Source organism: Haematobia irritans, chromosome 3 (genome assembly GCF_050003625.1).
Source record: "Haematobia irritans isolate KBUSLIRL chromosome 3, ASM5000362v1, whole genome shotgun sequence".
Lineage (NCBI taxonomy): Eukaryota > Metazoa > Arthropoda > Insecta > Diptera > Muscidae > Haematobia > Haematobia irritans.
Window position 1 is genome coordinate 221,944,780 of NC_134399.1, and position 24,108 is coordinate 221,968,887.

At 35.7% G+C, this 24,108-nt stretch overlaps 1 protein-coding gene across 1 annotated transcript; it reads left to right on the top strand.

Moving 5' to 3' along the window:
- The first annotated feature begins 687 nt into the window (after positions 1-687).
- Syt12 (Synaptotagmin 12) lies at positions 688-23,895 on the top strand. Its single transcript, XM_075303083.1, has 6 exons — positions 688-942; positions 8,223-9,532; positions 20,530-20,674; positions 20,738-20,861; positions 20,920-21,152; positions 21,226-23,895. Exons 1-6 carry the CDS (start codon positions 763-765, stop codon positions 21,667-21,669), a joined length of 2,436 nt encoding a protein of 811 aa, XP_075159198.1. The 5' UTR covers positions 688-762; the 3' UTR covers positions 21,670-23,895.
- The last annotated feature ends 213 nt before the right edge of the window (positions 23,896-24,108 follow it).

Here is a 24,108-nt window from a genome sequence, read left to right on the forward strand (position 1 = left end):
GCTTTGAGATCACATTTCAAATTCAATTGGGATCTGTCAGCCTCCTCAGAGTGATCCCTTCTTCCTTCCCTGGACGATATTGATGGGCCAACACGTTACCGACCCCTCTCTCAGTCACTCTCGCTCTGTTTCTCTACTTGACCGAGGTGGTGGAATGGCAAATGTTTATGACTTTCTTTTAATATTTTTTCATTTCAATCCACTTTGGTGAAATGCGATACAACATGAAAGCACCCCATGCCACAAGAGTCGACATTTCTTAACCCAAATGAAATTGAAAACACGAAGGCAAATTGATACAATTTTCCCCATTTCATACAAATGCGACCCATACGACCCGTAACACTGATACTCAGCTAACCAAATACGACTGTTTTCTGTCTTTCTAACCTCTGTTTGTCCGTCCGTCCGTCTGTCTATTCATCTGTCGATCCAAGTGATGATAATTTAATTTAAAGAAAAGTTTAACCAAACCAACCATGACACAATGATGAACACGACCAAAAATTATATACATTTCTGAATTGATTTCAAAATTGAATTGTACACTGGGGATGGGCACGGTTTGCAACATACAGTCGGATTCTATTCAACTTACTTGTCATCTTTTTAAATACCAATCGGAAGTTTACCCTATTCATTGATGATGATGACAATTTTTGTATCTTTTTTGCAGAGGAGGAACATGCTGATGGATTCCGTTTGGATAACTTGGTGTGCACTGTATGATAGAATCTTACATTAAAACTAAAAAAAAAGAACATGGATGATTCATCTTCATTGACCCTTACGAGCTCAATACTGATAGCTTTGTGTCTGGTGGTATTTGGTTTGATATTGTATCGATATTTAGGATATCGCCAAGCGATATGGTCGCGTTCATACAAAGAGGAGAAGATTGGATTATCGGCTCATAAATTGTTTAAGCCTAATGGTTATATGGTAAGTAGTTAATTATTTACTATGATACTAGATGATATATCATTGTATCGCTAAGACCGGTACTATGTTCGGTTTTCGAGTTGACACTTAGATTATCACTAATTTTTTTTAATTTCACTCCACCAAGAGAGGAATATGATCACCCCAAAAATGTTTCATGAGCAAAATGTTATTTTTGGATGTAGCAACCATGTTATTTTCTCTGAAATTATGTATCTGATTTCAGCAACCACGTATTTGTATAGCGAGAAAACAACATTTGGGGACAAACATGTTCTTTGTCCCACGTCCAAAAATAAAATTTTACTCTTGCAACATTTTTGAGGTGATTATATTCCTGTCCTGCATTCCTAAGCCGCACTGTGGAAAAGGGTATTTTAAGTGCATAACAGGTTGGCTGAGTCCCCGGTCTAACAAAGAACAAGTATATACGGCCGTAAGTTCGGCCAGGCCGAATCTTATGTACCCTCCACCATGGATTGCGTAGGAACTTCTACTAAAGGCTGTCATCCACAATCGAATTACTTGGATTGCGATAACACTTGCCGATGGCAAGTTATCGTAAAACTTTTTAACACTGTCTTCTAAATTGTAAGTTAGCCCATACCGGGTATATATTAAACAAAAAAAGGCCGATTAAATACGTATATAATATAGTTTGACAAAAAAAAATTTTGACAAAATTTTCTATAGAAATAAACGTTTGACAAAACTTTCTATAGAAATGAAATTTTGACACAACTTTCTATAGTAATAAAATTTGACAAAATTTTCTATGGAAATAAAGTTTTGGTAGATTGTTTTTGGCGATATGGACCAATTTTTGTGTAATAAGTCATCGGCTATATATAACTAAAGACCGATATTGACCAATTTTTACATGGCTGTTAGAGGCCATATATTGACAAAATGTACCAAATTTCAACCGCATCGGATGACTTTTGCTATATATAATTATGGACCGATATGGACCAATTTTTGCATGGTTGTTAGATACCATATACCAAACACCATGTACCAAATTTCAACTGGATCGGATGAATTTCGCTCCTCCAAGAGGCTCCTGAGGTCAAATCTGGGGATCGGTTTATATGGGAGCTATATATAATTATGAACCGATATGGACCAATTTTTCCATGGTTGTTACACACAGAAAACAAATTGTTTGGAAATCAGTTATACTAACGAAAATTTTACACTCAGAATTATATATCAGTTGTGCTGATCTATTTCCTTCAATCACAAACGTTTGTCTGTCTTTAATATCATTTGATTATAATTTCAATAGATTTTCGTTTGTAATTGCAAACAAATGGTTGTAGCAATTAATTGCCCCTCTTTTGAAAAAAATTATTTGAATTCGATAGATATGACTTACCTTAAATAAATTTCGTAACTGTCATTTAGTAGTTCTAACTGATATTTGGTATTCTCAGCCGAATGCCGGTTGATGAATTCTCAAATGTCATTTTTATTTTAACAAATTATTTACTATCAAAGGAAGGCATTTGTAGGCTTCAAATTCGTTTAGAAAAGAAACGCATAATCTTCGAAGATATGAAATATTTGTAGGTAAGTTCTGCAATTAGTTTTATAAACTCTAGTAGTGATACCTATACCCCCTAACTTTCTAATTTTATTCGTTAATTTCCCTACGATAGTGACCCATTTTTAAGCTATGCAGCACTATGTACTCTGGACGCCACCTTGCGCAGAGAAATCAAGTCTGGATATCCAGCGATATAGTCCTGGATTTTAAGAAGCTACATTTCGGATACGAAAGCAGTTGGATGTGGAAAATCTTAATAAATCTGCACGATTTTATCAATTTTCTCACACCACGAATATTCAATTATTGATACCATAAAAAAGGACAATATATTTTTGATGCTGTCGAAGTCAAGTACATAATGTCCGAGAAAATAACAGGGTTGCGGCAACCATGCTACATGTTCACCGTAACAAAAATTGCTCTAACAATCTGGGTGTGGATACATTTTGATGCAATAAGTAGAGATTCTAGACCAAAATTTGTATTTACTAATTACATACATTTAGCGTATTTAGATTTATTTGTACCACTATACCTATATATAAATAAAATAAAATATAATATTTAACTGTGAAGTAATTGGTTTTAAATATATTTTTAATTAGGTCATGAGTGTTATTTAGGTTGGGCAATACAACCGAATGATGAAGGTAGTCACAACCAATATCGTCGGCAGACCCAACCAACACCATATGTGGTATTGGTTGTGTCGACCGAATCAGTCGGGTGACACAACTGCCAACCGGTAGTTGCTACAACTGCCAAAAGGAGGTTGGCAATAAATTCGATTGTCACAACCAATCTGTATTCTCTGTGTAGAGACTATATACTAACACCACGTACTAAATTTCAATTGGATCGGATGAATTTTGCTCCTCCAAGAGGCTCCGGAGTTCAAATCTGGGGATCGGTTTATATGGGAGCTATATATAATTATGAACCGATATGGACCAATTTTTGCATGGTTGTTAGAGGCCGTATACTAACATCAGGTACCAAATTTCAACAGGATCGGATGAATTTTGCCCCTCCAGGAGGCTCCGGAGGTCAAATCTGGGGATCGGTTTATATGGGGGCTATATATAATTATGGACCGATATGGACCAATTTTTGCATGGTTGTTAGAGACCGTATACTAACATCAGGTACCACATTTCAACCGGATCGGATGAATTTTTCCCCTCCAAGAGGCTCCGGAGGTCAAATCTGGGGATCGGTTTATATGGGGGCTATATATAATTATGAACCGACATGGACCAATTTTTGCATGGGTGTTAGAGACCGTATACTAAGACCACGTACTAAATTTCAACCGGATCGGATGAATTTTGCTCCTCCAAGAGGCTCCGGAGGTCAAATCTGGGGATCGGTTTATATGGGAGCTATATATAATTATGGACCGATGTGGACCAATTTTTGCATGGTTGTTAGAGGACGTATACTAACATCAGGTACCAAATTTCAACCGGATCGGATGAATTTTGCTGCTCCGGGAGGCTCCCCAAGCCAAATTTGGGGATCGGTTTATATGGGGGCTATACGTAAACGTGGTCCGATATGGCCGATTTTCAATACCATCCGACCTACATCAATAACAACTACTTGTGCCAAGTTTCAAGTCGATAGCTTGTTTCGTTCGGAAGTTAGCGTGATTTCCACAGACGGATGGACAGCCGGACAGACGGACGGACGGACGGACATGCTTAGATCGACTCAGAATTTCACCACGATCCAGAATATATATACTTTATGGGGTCTTAGAGCAATATTTCGATGTGTTACAAACGGAATGACAAAGTTAATATACCCCCATCCTATGGTGGAGGGTATAAAAACACATTTTTTGGTCAATATTCGTTTTTACACACAGAAAAAAATTCACAAACATTTTTCCAATAAAAACCTTAATTGAGTTTTAAAAAATATTCAATTAAAATTTTAATTGAATCAACAAATTTTTTAATTGAAATAAAAATCAATCACACAAATTAATAGTATCAATTAATTTTTTAATTGGATCAATTAATTTTTTAATTGACTGTCAATTAAATTTTTAATTGATACTATCATTTCTGTGATTGAAGACATTTCAATTAAAAAATTAATTGGATCAATTAATTTCGTGATTGAATCAGAAAAAAATTTTTTAGTTCCCTTCAAGAGCGATACAACGATTATAATGACCTTCCAATTTTTTGATACCATTTTTGTAGTACTCCTTCGGTTTTGCCTCAAAATATGCCTCAGTTTCGGCGATCACCTCTACATTGCAGCCAAATTTTTTCCCTGCGAGCATCCTTTTGAGGTCTGAGAACAAGAAAAAGTCGCTGGGGGCCAGATCTGGAGAATACGGTGGGTGGGGAAGCAATTCGAAGCCCAATTCATGAATTTTTGCCATCGTTCTCAATGACTTGTGACACGGTGCGTTGTCTTGGTGGAACAACACTTTTTGCTTCTTCATACGGGGCCGTTTTGCCGCGATTTCGACCTTCAAACGCTCCAATAACGTCATATAATAGTCACTGTTGATGGTTTTTCGCTTCTCAAGATAATCGATAAAAATTATTCCATGCGCATCCCAAAAAACAGAGGCCATTACTTTGCCAGCGGACTTTTGAGTCTTTCCACACTTCGGAGACGGTTCACCGGTCGCTGTCCACTCAGCCGACTGTCGATTGGACTCAGGAGTGTAGTGATGGAGCCATGTTTCATCCATTGTCACATATCGATGGAAAAACTCGGGTGTATTACGAGTTAACAGCTGCAAACACCGCTCAGAATCATCAACACGTTGTTGTTTTTGGTCAAATGTGGGCTCGCGCGGCATCAATTTTGCACAGAGCTTCCGCATATCCAAATATTGATGAATGATATGACCATACGTTCCTTTGATATCTATAAGGCCTCTGCTATATCGATCAACTTCATTTTAGGTCATTCAAACTCATTTTGTGGATTTTTTTTTATGTTTTCGTCGGTAACCACCTCTTTCGGCCGTCCACTGCGTTCACCGTCCTCCGTGCTCATTTCACCACTCTTGAATTTTGCATACCAATAAATTATTGTTGATTTCCCTGGGGCAGAGTCCGGAAACTCATTATCAAGCCAAGTTTTTGCTTCCACCGTATTTTCCCCCTTCAGAAAAAAGTATTTTATCGAAACACGAAATTCCTTTTTTTTTTTTTTTTTCACAATAACCAAAGTTGCTTCACAAAAGACGCTCTATCTCACAAACTAATTGACTTACATACGTCAAATTTTGACACGAATCATTTGAAGGTTGGTACTATATAAAAATAATATGCATTTAATACTAGCGACGCCATCTATGTGTCAGATCGGGGACTTAACAGCCAACCTATTATGTTTGCAACACCCAGAAGGATCTTGTCCTTCATACAGGGTGTTTTTGGCAATAATGCTCAGGGCCGATCCCTGAGTCGATCTAGACATAGCCATCCGCCCGTCTGTCTACAAACACATTTTTGTGACTAAAATCTAGGTCGCAGTTTATGTGTTTTGGGTCAGAATGGAACCCTATTGATTCATTCGGTTCAGATTTAGATATAGCTCCCATACTTTTCATGTTAGCCCGATACCGAAACAGGCGATTAACGTCCAAATCAGCGTTGCCAGAATTGTTTCACAAAAAACCGCTAGATTTGTCCAAAAAACTAGCCAAAAAAAGCTAAAAAATTTAAAAAAATAGCTAGAAAAAAAGCTAAAATTTTTTGTATCAAAAGTCACATTTTTGATTGAAATTTAACAAACTTAAAGGCTTTATTTCACTTAAAATGCATATTATTTTAATTGTATTCATGTTAATTCAATTTCTGTGAGACTGTAAGAAAATTTAAGTCATATTAGCTCTGTTTGCGTACTCGATACATTTTGATTACTATCACAAATTTTTACTGGAAGTCCTTCGTTTATATTTCCTAGTAAAAACATTTCTCCCAGTAAACTTGCAATTGCCAGCTGGTTAATCATCAACAAGTCCAATGTGCGATATATTGCATAATGTCACATAGAACTGCATTAGAAAATATCAATATATTTCGTTTTAACTGAATTAATGATAAATTCGTGAACGTGAACACTTCTCCTAATTTTACCCAAGAAAATAAAACCCATTCTAACTGTCTTGCAAGTTTATATTGAATAATTTTTATTCGAAAATTTCCCATACAAACCTATTGTTGTCCAATTTTCGTAAATGTAAATCCATTCCATTAATATATAGCAGATTTGTTTTGATCCTATCACTACGAATTTTTTCATTGCATTTTTTGATGTTAAAAAAATAATACCACATTCAAAACTTTATTTCCTTAATTATTTCTATATTCGGTTCCAAAGATTTTGTACACTAATGATTTTGGTATTGATTCCGAGTCAAATTTGAATTTAAATATTCGTTTTTTTTTTCAGCTTTTTCTTCATGAGCTATCACAGTGCTTTAAAAACGTGCTAACGACAACTTAAATTTCCAAATTCAGACTCGCCTTTAAGTAGAAATTATTCTATGTTTACGTTTTTAAAATAAAATGTTGAAAAACCTCTTCTATTTTTGAACGCTATTTTGGTTTGTGGTCAAGATACAAAAACTCCACAAATTTAAAGACTATTTCATTAATTTTAAGAATTTTTTAGAATTGACCCTAGCCTTCTTTCATGAAAAGATACCCATTTTTAAGTTGAATCACTTAACTATAAGGACAAAAAGAATTTATCGGCTATTGGACAAGGAAAACAGTTTATATAAGAGAAATTCACAAATGCTATTATAACCAAAATTCGCGTTCGTATTTTAAGGAAATGAAATCTTTGGCCTTACCACAATATTTTTTCAATGTACAAAGCAATTCACATCTACTATTTTAATTTAGTAATATCATAATAACTTTAGAATATTATAATAACATAAAAAGGATAAACGAGTCAAATGCTAATATTCCTAATAATTTACTGACAGTTCATATAAGGAATTGAAATATGTGGAAAACCTTATTCTGGCAGCAAGGCTTAGTTAAAAACGAAGTTTTATCCATATTTCAATAGGAACATGTCGAAAATAAAAAAAAGCTAAAAATAGCTAAAAGGGTCATGAAAAAAAGCTAAAAGCTAAATGCATTTTTTTCCCGCTAAACGTCTTCAAAAAAAGCCAAATCTAGCGGGAAAAAAGCTAAATTGGCAACGCTGGTCCAAATGTATGATTTTAATTTACAATTAATTATTATTTGAGCTTAAATTTATATGACCAAAGGGCGCAATGTTTTAATCCAATTATGAGAATTTGAGATGGTATCGAAAACAAGTAAACCAGGGTATAACATTGTGGTCCCGTGTTTTTTTTGTAAATTTTATTCGAAAGCAAAACATGTCGGAAAAAACATCAAACTTTACAAACACTTTAGATTTGTTCAAATTGGCTACTTGGCCACCACAGGCTAGAATTCCATCTCGGATAACATTATTTCTGAATGCAATAGAACGAAATGCTTTTGCAAGCTATGAAATAAATTATCACGGGAATAAATATGTGTAATAACCGTCGAGTGGCTTAGAAATTAAAGCAACCTCTTGCAACACATATCAGCCACATTGTATGTTCCAACGAATAAGTTTAATTTACTATTTAAGCTACCTTAGATTTTTACCACCTATACTCCTTTTTTCACTTTGTAGTTAAACGGAATACTTTATTAACTCCTTTCTTATAATTTAGATACATTCTGGATCGGAGCTACTTATCAGTTCCAGTGGAAGCTTTAAACGGTTTGATACGGTAGACAAAGAAAGTTGTAAGAATACCCAACATCAAAATTCGCCAAAACATGCCACAACACCCATTTGGAATTTAGCCCAAAATGAATCGGAAATACCACCTCAACCCTTGCGACCGGCTCCGGCGCCAGTGCCAACTTCTACAACAATAACACCACCACCGGTGCCAAATAATACAAATTGCCAACCTAAAATAGTCACTTTCTCTTTGCAACTTACCGATGAGTGTCCATCGGTATCAAATCTTCAACACAATGAGATATTTCGACCATGCAGCATATTGCATTCGAAACCTAAACCAGTGGATGCAATTGAAATTCCTACCTTGGAAGCTCCACCAAAAACCAAACCCACAACGAATCATTTGATTAACATAGGCAATTGTAATGGTAATAACAATGTGCCAACTACTGCCATACCCAGACCAGTGGTTAAGAAGTCGCCACCTCTACACAATGGGGTTTCACTGGAAGACAATCCAAATAGCTTTACAAGCTCCTCTAGCGATGAGAAATTCGTGCAACGAGCTCAAAACAATACAAATCCTTTTCTAGAAAGTTTATCGAATACAAATTCCAACACTGCCTTATCTAATCATACTATGATGACCAATAACATACCTGAAGCATCGAAGCCTGCAAATCCTTTTATAGAGCCTAAAAGTGAGAGTACCCCTACGTTTCGCAGGGACCATTCTCGTTTCAATGATGGTCCGACAGGCTTTACTTTTCGCAGTCGTTCATTTTCACAAACTGAGGTACCAAGTGACAAGGAACCTCCAACGATATCTTTGAAGAATTTAGCCAATGTGTTCCAATATCCCGCACAATCTCTGCCAAATCCGGGCAATCCCTTTGCGCATGTGGCTCGTAAAATCAAAGGACCCCACATGCTACAGAAGACTATATCGGAAGATTTTCTCTTTAGAAAATTTGGTTATAGTGGATTTGGTGGCAGTGGCAGTGGTGCAGAGGTTCAGCAAAATGGTAATGGTGGTACTGGATCATCATGGAACTTTAGCCGCTTATTAATGCAAGAAGATGCACCATTTGGTTTCTGGCGTCGCAATAGCTCACAAACTTCATTGAATTCGGGTAGTATGACTTCCCTGGATGGTGGAAGCTTAGAACGTGCCATTTCCTGTGAATCAGTTGATTCGGACTATGCATCTATGGATTATAACAATGATTTTGATCAATCAACGTACACGCAAATCACAGGATATCTATGCGTTGGATTACATTATGATAAGTGAGTATTTAAGAGATTTTGAAATGGATTAAAAAGGCAAAGGTCGTGTTTTTGAGATTTGTTCAATGTTTGGATATCTTCAGTCCAAATAATACAATTTTTAATTATATGATATCTCTATTCGTCCCATGGAATTTCAACAAATTTATTAAACAAATTCTATTTATCCTCGTTAACCCTCGGACAGACACATGAGTCTGGCCAGACCTTTTTCGATTCTAATTGTAATTAAAATACATATATAATATAGCTAGAGACTTGAAACTTCAGGTACCCTCCTAAAATTTTATTACCTATCGATGTGTGAAAAAATCAGGACGAAAAATACGACAGTAATAATGTAATAATATCAACAAAATAACATATATTCCATATAAATACATTAAAATACCTAGTGGGTCTGGCCAGGCCTCATGTGTTACGAATGTGACTATCGAAACATGTGTATGACGGAGGGTTAAAAGTACGAAACAGAGGACCTAGGCCAATATTATTATTGGAATAGAAAGCTATAGATTTTGGAAGAAATCAGTTCTGATTTAAATATTGATCCTATATCTTACGCCTAATATAGACTGGGGCCAGAAGCTAGATTTTTACCCCGATCATATGTGCTAAATTTGATTGAAATTAGAGGTATGCACGTGACACGAAATTGCCGTGACTCACGAAAATGTTCGTGATTCGTGCGTGAGTCGTGAGTCACGCTCATGACAACAGCGTGAGTGTGCGTGATTAACAAACCAAAATGTCGTGCGTGAGCGTGAGTCACGAAAATAATATCTTCGTGAGTGTGCGTGAGTAACGAATTACACTCACGAAAATATTCCTGCTCACCAACATAAAACGCTTAAGAGTTAAATTCAATTACAATTTTAGTGACACCTGACCGATTTTAATAATGCTCATGTTTTAAGACACTTCGGTAAGGTAAATTAATCATAAAATTATTCGTGAGTCACGATATTTTTCGTGAGTCACGACGTTTTCGTGCGTGAGTACAAATTTTATTTTCGTGAGTGTGAGTGAAAGAGAGTCCTACCAAAAAATATAGTGCGTGAGTGTGCGTGAGTATGATTTTTCAGTCGTGAGTGTGCGTGAGCGTGAGTAAACTATTACTCACGTGCACACCTCTAATTGAAATCGATTCAGGTTTAGATATAGCTCCTATTAGAGGTGTTCACGTGACACGAAATTGTCGTGATTCGTGCGTGAGTCACGCTCAGCATGAGTGTGCGTGATTAACAAACGAAAATGTCGTGCGTGAACGTGAGTCACGAAGATAATATCGTCGTGAGTGTGTGTGAGTAACGAATTACACTCACGAAAATATTCCTGCTCATCAACATAAAACGCTTAAGAGTTAAATTCAATTAAAATTTTAGTGACACCTGGGATGTTAATAGTTTAATAGTAGATTTTGTTCTGTTTGGTAGGTTGGTAGAATTCGTGATGTTTTGGTAGATTTTGAGAAACATTCCTCTCCAACTATAGGGTACTTCAAATCTCTATAGAAATAAAATTTTGGAAAAAGTTTCTATCAAAATAAAATTTTGAGAAATTTTTCTATAGAAATAAAATTTTGAGAACATTTTCTATAGAAATAAAATTTTGAAAAAAAAAATTCAATAGAAATAAAATGTTGACATAATTTTCAATAGAAATAAAATTTTGAGAAAATTTTCAATAGAAAAGAATTGAAAAAATTTTCTATAGAAATATTAGTTTGGTAGATTTGTGGTAATTTTTTCGAATTTTAGTAGATTATTTTTGGCATGCGTGGTAACCGTGGCTTCTAATTTTCTCCTGTAAAAATTATTAATTGTGTTGAATGAAAAAATCCCTACTTCTGACAACACTGTGCCCGATTATATGTTTGGCTCAATGACAAGGAACCTTCCTTTTGTAGCCGAATCCCAACAGCGTTCCACATTGCGGTTGTTTGGCTGAAACGGGTTACTGGTGGAGTAAGCCGGGATAAGCTGGAGTCATAAAAATGAACAGAGAAGACATGGATTTCTCATGAACCGAAAACAAACCACCGTATTTCTATAAATTCAGTGTAGAGTAGTCGATCAATAAAACAAAGGAATTAGATGGTGGACTATACTTTTTTATTTCTGTGAAATAATTCTTATCCATAGGTATTTTGTTGTCGTTAAAGGAAATTGAACGTTAGTGTTGGAACCAAGGTGATTATGAAATTATTATAAATAAAACGACTAAATATGTAGGAAGTTAGAGAAGGATAATGTACAGAATTTGGACAGATGTGGTTGCTGCCAAAGGTAAATTAGGTCATGTGAAAAATATAAAATCGAAATATCGCTATTTGAAATCGATATTACTTTATAAAATTAACCATGTTTTTGAAAATTAAACTTTATAATTGACTAAAATTATTTTAAAAATACTTAAAAAAACTTCTAACATCGAAAAAAGTAAACTAAAGGGTGATACGGTCAAAATTACAAATTGCAGTGGCATGGGCAGATGACCTAAAAAGGCTGTCGAATGTGACCCCAAGAAATTACCCCAAGATTCTTGGGGTCACATTCGACAGCCTTTTTAGGTCATCTGTCCATGCCACTGCAATTTGTAATAAGCTCCGTGGTAGAAACAAGGTCCTCAAGTCACTTGCCGGCAGTACTTGGGGTGCGGACAAAGAAACCTTGCTAACTACTTATAAGGCAATTGGCCGGTCAGTGGTAAACTATGCAGCGCCAGTGTGGACACCGCAGACCAGTGATACGCAGTGGAATAACATACAAACCTGCCAGAACGCTGCTCTTAGAACTGCGACTGGGTGTCTCCGCAGCACACCCTTGGATCACCTTTATGTGGAGACAAAGATCATCCCTGTGCGAAGACACAACTACATGTTGTCAAAGCAGTATCTTCTGGGTTGTTATCGCAGTAATCATCCAAACCACCATCTTATGGATACACAACCACCACCCAGGAACGTAAGGGTTGATATACATAATCTAGAGCGCGAGATCCAGCGCTATAAAAGAGAGCCTCTAGATCAAGCAGCGTACCAGGCAGGTTTGAACAGGATTCATGAGGATACTGTAGCTGAAGCGGTGAGAAGCTACAAGGTTAATCCTGTTCTTGGAGTCCGACCACCGCCCATAGCACCGGAGGAAAGAGACCTCCCACGGCAGACTAGGGTAGTTTTGGCCCAATTAAGATCAGGCAAGTGCAGCCGCCTCAATTCCTACTTATCGGTGATTGATAGCAGCGTAGCTGACGTTTGTCCAATTTGCAACCAAGGGCCACACGACACGCGTCATCTTTTCTCTTGCCCAGCCAAACCAACCCGACTTACCACCAGATCACTCTGGACACACCCCACCTTAGTCGCAGAGTTCCTTGATCTGCCAACAAGCTGATGTACCAAGCGTATAACATGAAATGGATGAGATCACAATAAACTGTTACAACAACAACAACAACAACGGTCAAAATTTGGTCAAGGGAAAAAGCGTGTAAATCGGTGAAATCGTTTATTTAAAAAATCAAATTAAATTTTTTTTCAAGTTCAATTAGTATAAAATTCAGGAAAAATATTCAGTTAGGCTTTCGCTTTTCCAAATCCGAATTGCCGGGCCTCACGCTTGACACCTGCCATCAGATTTTGTACAGCCACCTTGTCCACCTTCTTCGCCGCAGAAAGCCACTTTGCTGCTCGTCCTTAGCAGTTTTTTGGTCTTCTTTAGATTCCGCTTGACAATAGCCCAGTATTTCTCAATTGGGCGGAGATCTGGCGTGTTGGGAGGGTTCTTGTCCTTGGGAACCACCTGCACGTTGTTGGCGGCGTACCACTCCATGGCCTTTTTACCGTAATGGCAAGATGCCAAATCCGGCCAAAACAGTACGGAACAACCGTGTTTCTTCAGGAAAGGCAGCAGACGTTTATTCAAACACTCTTTCACGTAAATTTCTTGGTTGACAGTCCCGGAAGCTATGAAAATGCTGCTTTTCAAGCCACAGGTACAGATGGCTTGCCAAACCAGATATTTCTTTGCGAACTTTGACAGTTTTATGTGCTTGAAAATATCTGCTACCTTTCCCCTTCCTTTTGCCGTATAAAACTCCTGTCCCGGAAGCTGCTTGTCGTCGGCTTTGACGTAGGTTCCGTCGTCCATTACCACGCAGTCAAACTTCGTCAGCATCGTCAGCATCGTCGTGTACAGCCTCCGGGATCGCGCTTTGGCCGTCGTATTTTGTTTATCATCGCAATTTGGAGTCACTACCTTCTTGTAAGTCGATAGTCCGGCTCGTTTTTTGGCTCGATGCGCGGTTGTAGACGATACACCCAGCTTATTTGCGGCATCTCGGAGAGAGAGTAGGGTTTCGCTTGAAACTACCGGCAACTCTCTTTGTCGTCTCAGCGGCTTCCGGTTTTCGATTTCCCCCGATCCAGACTTCCTGGCTGTCGACAAACGTTCCCCAAACACTTTAATTACATTTGTAACGGTTGATTTGGCAACTTTTAGCGATTTTGCCAGCTTTGCGTGCGAGTAGCTCGGATTTTCGCGATGCGCGAGCAAAATTTTGATACGCTGCTCTTCTTGCTTGGACGGCATTTTGACAACTGAAGAGTGAATTCCAAAATCAAAATAGGAGCAACATTCTACACACACCTTCAAAATGAGGGGTGTTCAGGTTTTTTAAATGCAAAATTGAAAGAAGTACGTCAAGTTTATATTGACCAATTTTTGACCGTATCACCCTTTATTTTATAGGAAGAATGGACTACCTCGCACGAAAATTGAACTAAATTTTAGTCCACATTTAGAGATTTCCACAAAGCGTAATTAAAACCGGGTAAATTTATTGCACTGTTGTACTTGTTAACCGCAGTTCACGAAAATCATTTTGACAAAATTTTCTAAAGAAATAAAATTTTGACAAAATTTTCTATAGAAATAAAATGTTGACAAAATTTTCTATAGAAATAAAATTTTGACAAGATTTTCTACAGAAATAAAATTTTGGCAAAATTTTCTATAGAAATAAAATTTTGACAAAATTTACTAAAGAAATAAAATTTTGACAAAATTTTCTAAAGAAATCAAATTTTGACAAAATTTTCTATAGAAATAAAATTTTGACAAAATTTTCTAAAGAAATTAAATTTTGACAAAATTTTCGATAGAAATCAAATTTTATCTAATTATACAATTATTTTTCGAGCTTTATGGACAGATATAGATTAAGGAACATGGTTAATAGAGCCATTGAAAAGAAAATGCCAGATACAAATCTTTTCAATGGCTCTATTAACCATGTTCCTTAATCTATATCTGTCCATAAAGCTCGAAAAATAATTGTATAATTAGATATAATGCATTTGGACGTCAATTACCTGTTTCGGTATCAGGCTAACATGAAATATGAAATCAAATTTTGACAAAATTTTCCTTAGAAATCAAATTTTGACAAAATTTTCCATAGAAATAAAATTTTGACAAAATTTTCTATAGAAATGCAATTTTGGTAAGATTTTTTATAGTAATAAAATTTTGACAATATTTTCTATAAAAAATTTTTAAAAAAATTTCTATAGGAATAACATTTTCTCTAGAAATAAAATTTTGACGCACCAGGTCGCGTTTTTGAAGCTAAAGGCTGGCGTAACTCGGTTTGACTAAGCGACGAGCGGCACGTGTTAACGTCGTTTAATCGGGCTCAAATTTTGGCTATCCCAATATCTGGAAAGGGGATTCGTTTTATGGGGTTAAGGCGAACAAGATTCCGACATTTTTTTTCCCCATATAAGTTGCGTTCACTCTAATGGCTACAATACCCATATTTTAGCACCGAGATTCAACTACACCCTCAAAAAAAATCGCTTCTCTAACATATGTCCCAAACATATTTTGCAGGAAGCATATATATTATTGGATACTGCCGAAAAATTAATATGTTTGTGTTATGTGAACATATTGTATGTTTGGAAGCATTTTGAGCCCAAAAATAGTATATGATTGGAAGAATTTTCCTCAAAGAAGATTGTGCTCATTCCCTCACATAATTTTCATTTCCATGAAATGTTTAGTTCTTGGAACCAAGAAAAAAATTTTGCCCATAATGCCAAAATGATAAACAAAACACATGTCTACACATACATAAAATGCTGTTCTCAAGGCGAAAACACGTGTTGTTTTTTTCCAAATGTCTATTCCCTTGGTTCCGAATGTTTATTCTCTTTACTCTACTCAACTAATATTCAAATTAAATAATATTTAGACCTAAGCATATCAAATATTGTGCCTTATCATAAAACAGTTTTCCGAAACAACATACAAGCGGTTTCACAGAAGTTGCTCTCTTTTGAGTCTCTCGCTTTGTTATGTTGATATCTTTCGTCAACCCTCGCGGTTTCCATCTCTATTTCTTTCTCTATACTCTCTCTCTCTCTCTCTGTCTGAATAAAATATCACAACATATATATGTTTACTCGAAATTTGTAAATGTATATATGTTTACATTCACACATATTATTTTTATGAAACATTCATGCCCCAAACATAATATGTTCTAACATACAACATATGTGTCCCAAACATTTAGAGTTAGTTAAGGAACATTACATGTTTGCACTTAAATATATTGTGTTTAAAAATTGTGCCCGAAACACTTTTTGTTTATATCGGAACATATGAAAAACATATTTTTCTAACAGTGTAGATTTAAGGGCAACTGAATTGATATTTACTTTACGACGGATTTGATTGAAATCGGCTCAGTTTTAAATAAAGCCGGCTCAGTTTTAAATATAACATATTTACTCATAGAAAAAAATCTGCTAAAAACAGCAGTTGATGTCAGCTGTCATATTTTTGTACTTCAGGGTCTAACGAACAAATTATAAAATTTTTAGGTTATAAATTTTTCCCCAAAGCATATTTACGAACCAAAAGTAGTTTTTGGTATATTTTTGCACTGTAATATATTTATGCGCTTTACAGACTATCAGTTATTCCGGGCGGAATGTCGGTGTTCGTAAAGAATCTTACAGTGTGTCGGATCGATACGACTTGTTGGCGATGACTAAATAATCGGTAAATGTGTTATCGATCCCATAAACATGCAGCACTATCGATTATGCCTTCGGACTTAATTTAAAATGTGCACAATATATGGGATATGTTCGACACGAGCACTGTCGTCCGGAATAACTGATAGTCTGTATAGCGCATTACAAGCTTCTAAATACACCCAGAAAAAAGTGCCTTCGAAACTAAAGGAAAAGATTTTCATCAATATAGTTTATCCATTTTATTTCCATTAAGGTAAATTTTTGTGAAAAATAATAAAATTTACTCATTTCAGTAAAAAAATCCTAAACTGTAAGCAGTTAGGAATAGTTCATTAACTAGAATAAGGCATGTAATTTTACTCATACTATTTTCTTCGCTGGGTATAAGAATTTACTGCTGAAAAAGAAAATTTTATTCACCGATAACAAAGCATTCGTAAAAATAAACAAAAACCGAACTAAAACGAAGTTTCCTCAAAATTAGTAAAATTTCTTATAAAATGATAATTGCGACTTCCTTTATAATAGAAAGTTTTTCATACATACGAACAACACTTGGCATAGAAAAATATTTTAGTTCATTCGTACTAAGAAGTATGCAACCCTTTCAAAACTTAAGGAAACACACTTGTTAGAATATAGGAAATTTTCCTAAATTGCTATTGTATACCTGTAATCGATACCTGTCATCGTAATCGATGTGTTTGCGCGTGGGTGTAATCGATATATTTGCGCGTCGGTTGTTTTTTTAGTTGGAATCGCGTTGTTTTGGTATACGGAAAGATTGTTAAAAAATAATATGGTAAAATAATATAATAAATAACAAATAAAATATATAAAATATTTGTTATTTTAAATTAGTGAGAAAAATTTCGTTTTTTTAAATAAATCTATCAATGTTCGTGATAGTGTATAAAGAAAGAAAACACCAGCAGAATAACAACCCTTTCATTTGTCTTCATTTTGGAATCTTCAATTATCAGGTAATATTCAGTGACGCTAACCTTTTGCAACAAAAATGTTTTATAATTTTTTATATTTGTAGGTATTGAAATTGTAAAAGGATGACAAAATCGTTAGGCAGCAACTTATTAAAAGTTAAAAGTACAAGAAGAAGAAAAAGTGCGTTTTACAGTTGATAATATCACACGGAAATTGGAAATAGTGGAATAATAAACTAATATTTCAAAGAGATTCGATGCTGTTGATTCTTAATAAATATATTCAATATATTAATAAAACATGTCTTTTATTGAAGATAAAATTGCTTATAGAAATAAATAAAATTGTATTTAAAAACGAAGGTAAGCAGTTATAATTATGAAGTAAAAGTTTTACCACAAATGTGTAAGATTTGTCGAAATGAATGAAAAAATTTCTATAAAATCATTCCATATATGAATTCAAATTAGTTAAATTTTTTCATTCTGTAGTATAGTGGTATGTAAATATAGGAAAATGTTAACTAATATATGGAATGCATTATTCCTAATTTCTACGAAAATCACATCGTTCAAACAAATAAAAATGTCTTTGGCGCTATACGAAGTTCAACTTTCTTCACAATGAGTTCATTTTAACTTAAAGAAGGGGTCACTTTTTTCTGGGTGTACGATCAGCAAACATTTTGTTTGCTGTTATGCCTCAATTTGATAAATATTTGGATTTTTGGCAAGTGCTATAGATATTCATAAAATATTGCTTTAATTGTGTTACGATAACCCCTAAGTTGAAATTTTTATTTGTTTCAGCCAAGCAAAAATATGTTTTAGTGTCATCGAGCTAAAAAATAGTAGAGAATGTTTGCTATTTTAGCAAAGAATTACTGCTTTCCCTAACTGCTGTTTCCACTAACAAATTTCTTTTGATGTAAGCCTCTGACTTCTATAAATATAGCCCGATTTGGCCCAAAATTACTGTGGCGAGATCTAGCTTGTAAAATGGCCACTGCTAAATAGGGATGATATTATTCCACAACACTGAAAAAAAAATATTTACGTGATATTAAAGATTACGCAACCTCAATTTTGGGATGGGCAATTTACACACTATTAAGGACAAATTTCTTTAAAATAATGAAATTTTAATTAAAAGGAAGTTTATTATCTTTGCTTCAAAAATGTTTTTCATTAAATTTGAAAATTTGCGTCCCTTCGTTAAAGTTACATGTCTTTAAACTAAGGCAAATTTTCCTTAAAGTAATGAACCACATTTTTAATTTAAAGAAATCGTCCTTAAATTAAATGAAATATTGAATCTTTAGATTTAAGATAAAAACTCTTCAAATATAGGCTAAGACTTATTTTGATGATTTAGCATCTTTGGTTTATCGTTTTTTGGAATTAAGAAAATATTTTTACTTCGAAGTATCCGTCGTAATTTGGATTTTTAAACTGACATTTGTTTGTACGTGTACAGCTTTATTAATACACCGGAAAAATTGAATGAAAATTCGATAAATGAGATCTGTATCCTAATAAAGGGTGATTTGTTAAGAGCTTGATAACTTTTTTTTTTAAAAAAACGCATAAAATTTGCAAAATCTCATCGGTTCTTTATTTGAAACGTTAGATTGGTCCATGACATTTACTTTTTGAAGATAATTTCATTTAAATGTTGACCGCGGCTGCGTCTTAGGTGGTCCATTCGGAAAGTCCAATTTTGGGCAACTTTTTCGAGCATTTCGGCCGGAATAGCCCGAATTTCTTCGGAAATGTTGTCTTCCAAAGCTGGAATAGTTGCTGGCTTATTTCTGTAGACTTTAGACTTGACGTAGCCCCACAAAAAATAGTCTAAAGGCGTCAAATCGCATGATCTTGGTGGCCAACTTACCGGTCCATTTCTTGAGATGAATTGTTCTCCGAAGTTTTCCCTCAAAATGGCCATAGAATCGCGAGCTGTGTGGCATGTAGCGCCATCTTGTTGAAACCACATGTCAACCAAGTTCAGTTCTTCCATTTTTGGCAACAAAAAGTTTGTTAGCATCGAACGATAGCGATCGCCATTCACCGTAACGTTGCGTCCAACAGCATCTTTGAAAAAATACTGGTTGAATGGCTATTTACGTAGCCATTCAACCAGAAATGAGCCTCATCGCTGAACAAAATTTGTCGATAAAAAAGCGGATTTTCTGCCAACTTTTCTAGGGCCCATTCACTGAAAATTCGACGTTGTGGCAGATCGTTCGGCTTCAGTTCTTGCACGAGCTGTATTTTATACGGTTTTACACCAAGATCTTTGCGTAAAATCTTCCATGTGGTCGAATAACACAAACCCAATTGCTGCGAACGGCGACGAATCGACATTTCACGGTCTTCAGCAACACTCTCAGAAACAGACGCAATATTCTCTTCTGTACGCACTGTACGCATTCGTGTGGTTGGTTTAATGTCCAATAAAGTAAACTGAGTGCGAAACTTGGTCACAATCGCATTAATTGTTTGCTCACTTGGTCGATTATGTAGACCATAAATCGGACGTAAAGCGCGAAACACATTTCGAACCGAACACTGATTTTGGTAATAAAATTCAATGATTTGCAAGCGTTGCTCGTTAGTAAGTCTATTCATGATGAAATGTCAAAGCATACTGAGCATCTTTCTCTTTGACACCATGTCTGAAATCCCACGTGATCTGTCAAATACTAATGCATGAAAATCCTAACCTCAAAAGAATCACCCTTTATTAATTTTATAGATACTACATTTAAAGCCAGATAACATAGGTTGCAAAAAAATTTCTTTATTTTAAAGAACCCGTATCTTTGGCTGGGAATCAATAGCAAAATCTTTAAAGGAAGGTCAAAATCTCTGGATCCAAGTAAACTTTTTTTTTGAGTGAACAGAGTGTTAATCATGGTACAAATAATTGTTTGAATTCCACTCAGTAGGGTTGGTGTCGTACATTATTTGGCTAATAAATTACAATTATATATTTTTCTTTCCAGAAACTCAATCACACCACAAGGTGTCGACCTACAAGTTAACATTATCGAAGCCAAAGGATTACTTTTACCCTTCAAAGTAAACTCTATTGACACATTTGTAAGGGTATATTTAGTGCCTGATCAAACAGGATCTCTGCAGACTAAAGTGAGTATACTAAGATTGTAAAATTATGTTATGGAACACTTACCCATTCTCATTTATCAAAAGGTTGTCGAAAATTCTGAAACACCAACCTACAACGAATCTCTCCATTTCTGGCTAAGCAAACTCTATCCGAAGCATTCGTTATGGTTTCATTTGTTTCACAACGGAGATGCTCATACATTGATTGGTTTGTATAGGAGATCTGTACATAGATATTCTACGAATATTCATTACCCATATCACAGGTGAAGCTGAAATGGAAATCGGTGACTTACCCAAACCCGTAACAACATGGATACCCTTAACCGATTCACGCAAAGTAAATGCCCAATGGGGTGAAATAATGTTTTCCCTTAGTTATTTGCCGACAGCCGAACGTATTACCATAGTTGTGGTTAAGGCTCGCAATCTTCAGTTAAGGGTACCAAGCAAACGAAATCCGGATGTTATGCATGAGATACAAAACATATTCGTCAAGGTAATTATACGGTCATTTGTAATGAATTTTCCTTTTAATCTCCTATGGTGGTACTGTGCTGCTTCATTGGTAGGTTTATCTCATGAACAATGACAAGAAGGTTCTCAAGAAACGCACTTCCCTGAAACGTAAAGATCGTTGTCCAGTATTCAATGAATTCGTAATATTCAGTCTACCGCCACAAAGTCTGACAACGGCACAAATACGCATAACCGTATATGGTACCACAAACGAAGACGATGATGCCAGTGTAACGCCCCTGGGTCATGTCTTTGTCGGCAGTACTTGTTCCAGTTCTAATGGCAAGGGTTTACGTCACTGGCACCAGATGCTTTCATCGCTGCGAAAACCAGTGGCCATGTGGCATGTTTTGAAGCGGCGTGGATCTCCATGTAAAACGAGTTATTCGAGTAGCGGAGGAGGTGGAGCGGGTGTCATTCACAATGCAGATGCCAACATTATTGATATGCAACAATCAAATATTCAATGTGCCAAAAGGAGTAGTGTAGTATTCTAAGAATGGACACTTCACACATAGTGCCCAAATTTGTAAACTAATTGAGGTAAGAGTGTGAGTCTTAACATTCTTGATTGACATCAGTTGGCTATGTGGAAGACAAAAAGAGGAAAGGCATGTAAGGATTATCTTAAGGATTGCATATGAATGCATTTCTTTAACAATAGTTTGATTGAACCATACTCTTTTGTACGAGGATGCTGTGATAAGTACTTAGCCTACAAAGAAAGAACAAACAATTTAGAAAGGTGGAGATTTTTTTTCAGAATAGCCTCCTTTCGATCCTCGCTACAGGTTCTCGAACTTTTTAAGCCATTCTAAAAGAATAAGTTTTCTTAAACAAGCGTGGTGAGGCGAAAATGGTATGTCGACCCAATCATTTTACTTATTCAGGTAGTCGGTTTAAAATAGACCTTGCGAACTAAAGAATTCGTAACGCAACTAAACGACGTGTCGATTTTGGATTAAAAAGAAAATATAATGCATTTATTTATATGAGAGTATATCATTTATTTTAAATTTAATTTAGAAGGGATATGTATGTACCCACATACGTGAATATAAATGTGTAAATTTATCTGGTAAAGATTAGGTGAAATTAAAAAAAATGGTAACTCCAAAAATTGACTTTTGCAATATTTGAAAAATCGTATCTTTGATTACGACTACTACTACCCTACTTCTTCCTTGGAAATCGTTCGGTCCTGTTTTGACTGTTACGTAAGTCCCCTGAACATCCCTCAGATTGCGCTTCAGCCACGTGATCTTTTTATCCAAGCTAGAGGCGTGCACGTGAGTGAAATTCCACACTCCTCACGCTCACGTAAATTGCCGGTGCACGACAATTCTCGTGATTCACGACAAATCCCCTGACTTGCAGCAATTACTCATCAGTAAGAAACATTTTTATCACTTGTACAATGAAACCATTAGGAAAATGACAAATTAAATTATGGTCCCACCAGCAAACCATCAAACAATGGACGTGAGTATGATTGAATTTATCGTAAAAGTAAATTTGTTCGCAAGTGCGATTTTTTCGTGTGCGTGTATTTTACCGTGAGTTGAATTTTTACGTGAACGTGAATTTTATCTTGAAAATGAATAGGTCCGTGAACATTAATTTTTTGGGAACGTCCATTTTTTCGACAGTGTGATTTTGAAGAAATTTTACTATCGCACGTTCACGAATAGTATTTGATTTTCCTTCAACCTCACGCACGAAAATTTTTTATTTCGTCCCATTCACGCACATTCACGAGATAAGTTTAGATTTTGTTCATTGCACACGTAATTCACGTGTGTCCCGTATGCCTCTAATCTCAGCAAAACAATTGAGGCCAAGAAAGTAACTAAAATGTTACTTCGGATCCGGAAGTGGTATAAAATTTAACATGGGTTTTTTATAGGACGGGTGTCCACTATTTCAACAGCTGTTGCACTGAATTTGCTTCACTTCTAATGCGTATTTTGGATGTGATTTAAACAATACGTTGATATTTTGATATTGAATTAAAATAACTTCCTGCAACAACTTCCTAATATTTTGACTGGGGTGCATTTCAAGGTACCAAGGAAAAAAGTTAGGAAGTTTTGCTTACATTAAATGTATACCCCCAAGAATACTTCTTTTTGTTTAGCGATACATTTCTTAGAAGAATGGGAATTTCAGATACAATAATTGAACACGTCTTAGAGTAGCGACTATAATCGAAGATTTTATTTTCATACACTCGACCATAGGTTGGGGGTGAATGGCGATCGCTATCGTTCGATGCTAACAAACTTTTTGTTGCCAAAAATGGAAGAACTGAACTTGGTTGACATGTGGTTTCAACAAGATGGCGCTACATGCCACACAGCTCGCGATTCTATGGCCATTTTGAGGGAAAACTTCGGAGAACAATTCATCTCAAGAAATGGACCGGTAAGTTGGCCACCAAGATCATGCGATTTGACGCCTTTAGACAATTTTTTGTGGGGCTACGTCAAGTCTAAAGTCTACAGAAATAAGCCAGCAACTATTCCAGCTTTGGAAGACAACATTTCCGAAGAAATTCGGGCTATTCCGGCCGAAATGCTCGAAAAAGTTGGCCAAAATTGGACTTTCCGAATGGACCACCTAAGACGCAGCCGCGGTCAACATTTAAATGAAATTATCTTCAAAAAGTAAATGTCATGGACCAATCTAACGTTTCAAATAAAGAACCGATGAGATTTTGCAAATTTTATGCGTTTTTTTTTTTTAAAAAAGTTATCAAGCTCTTAACAAATCACCCTTTATAAACTGACCCCAGATTTGGCTTGCGGAGACTCTTAGAGAAGCAAATTTCGTCCGATCCGATTGAAATTTGGTGCGTAGTGTTAGTATATGGCGGCCATCCCAAACTTGGTCCAAATCGATCTATAGTTATATATAGCCCCCCCCAGATAAACGAT

What these genes read in the sequence shown, in the direction of transcription:
- Syt12 (XM_075303083.1), top strand. Translation starts at nt 763, where the DNA reads ATGGATGATTCATCTTCATTGACCCTTACGAGCTCAATACTGATAGCT. An exon ending in CAGGATCTCTGCAGACTAAA is followed by an intron (nt 20,675 to 20,737) that starts GTGAGTATACTA and finishes ATTTATCAAAAG; the next exon opens with GTTGTCGAAAATTCTGAAAC. An exon ending in TACAAAACATATTCGTCAAG is followed by an intron (nt 21,153 to 21,225) that starts GTAATTATACGG and finishes CTTCATTGGTAG; the next exon opens with GTTTATCTCATGAACAATGA.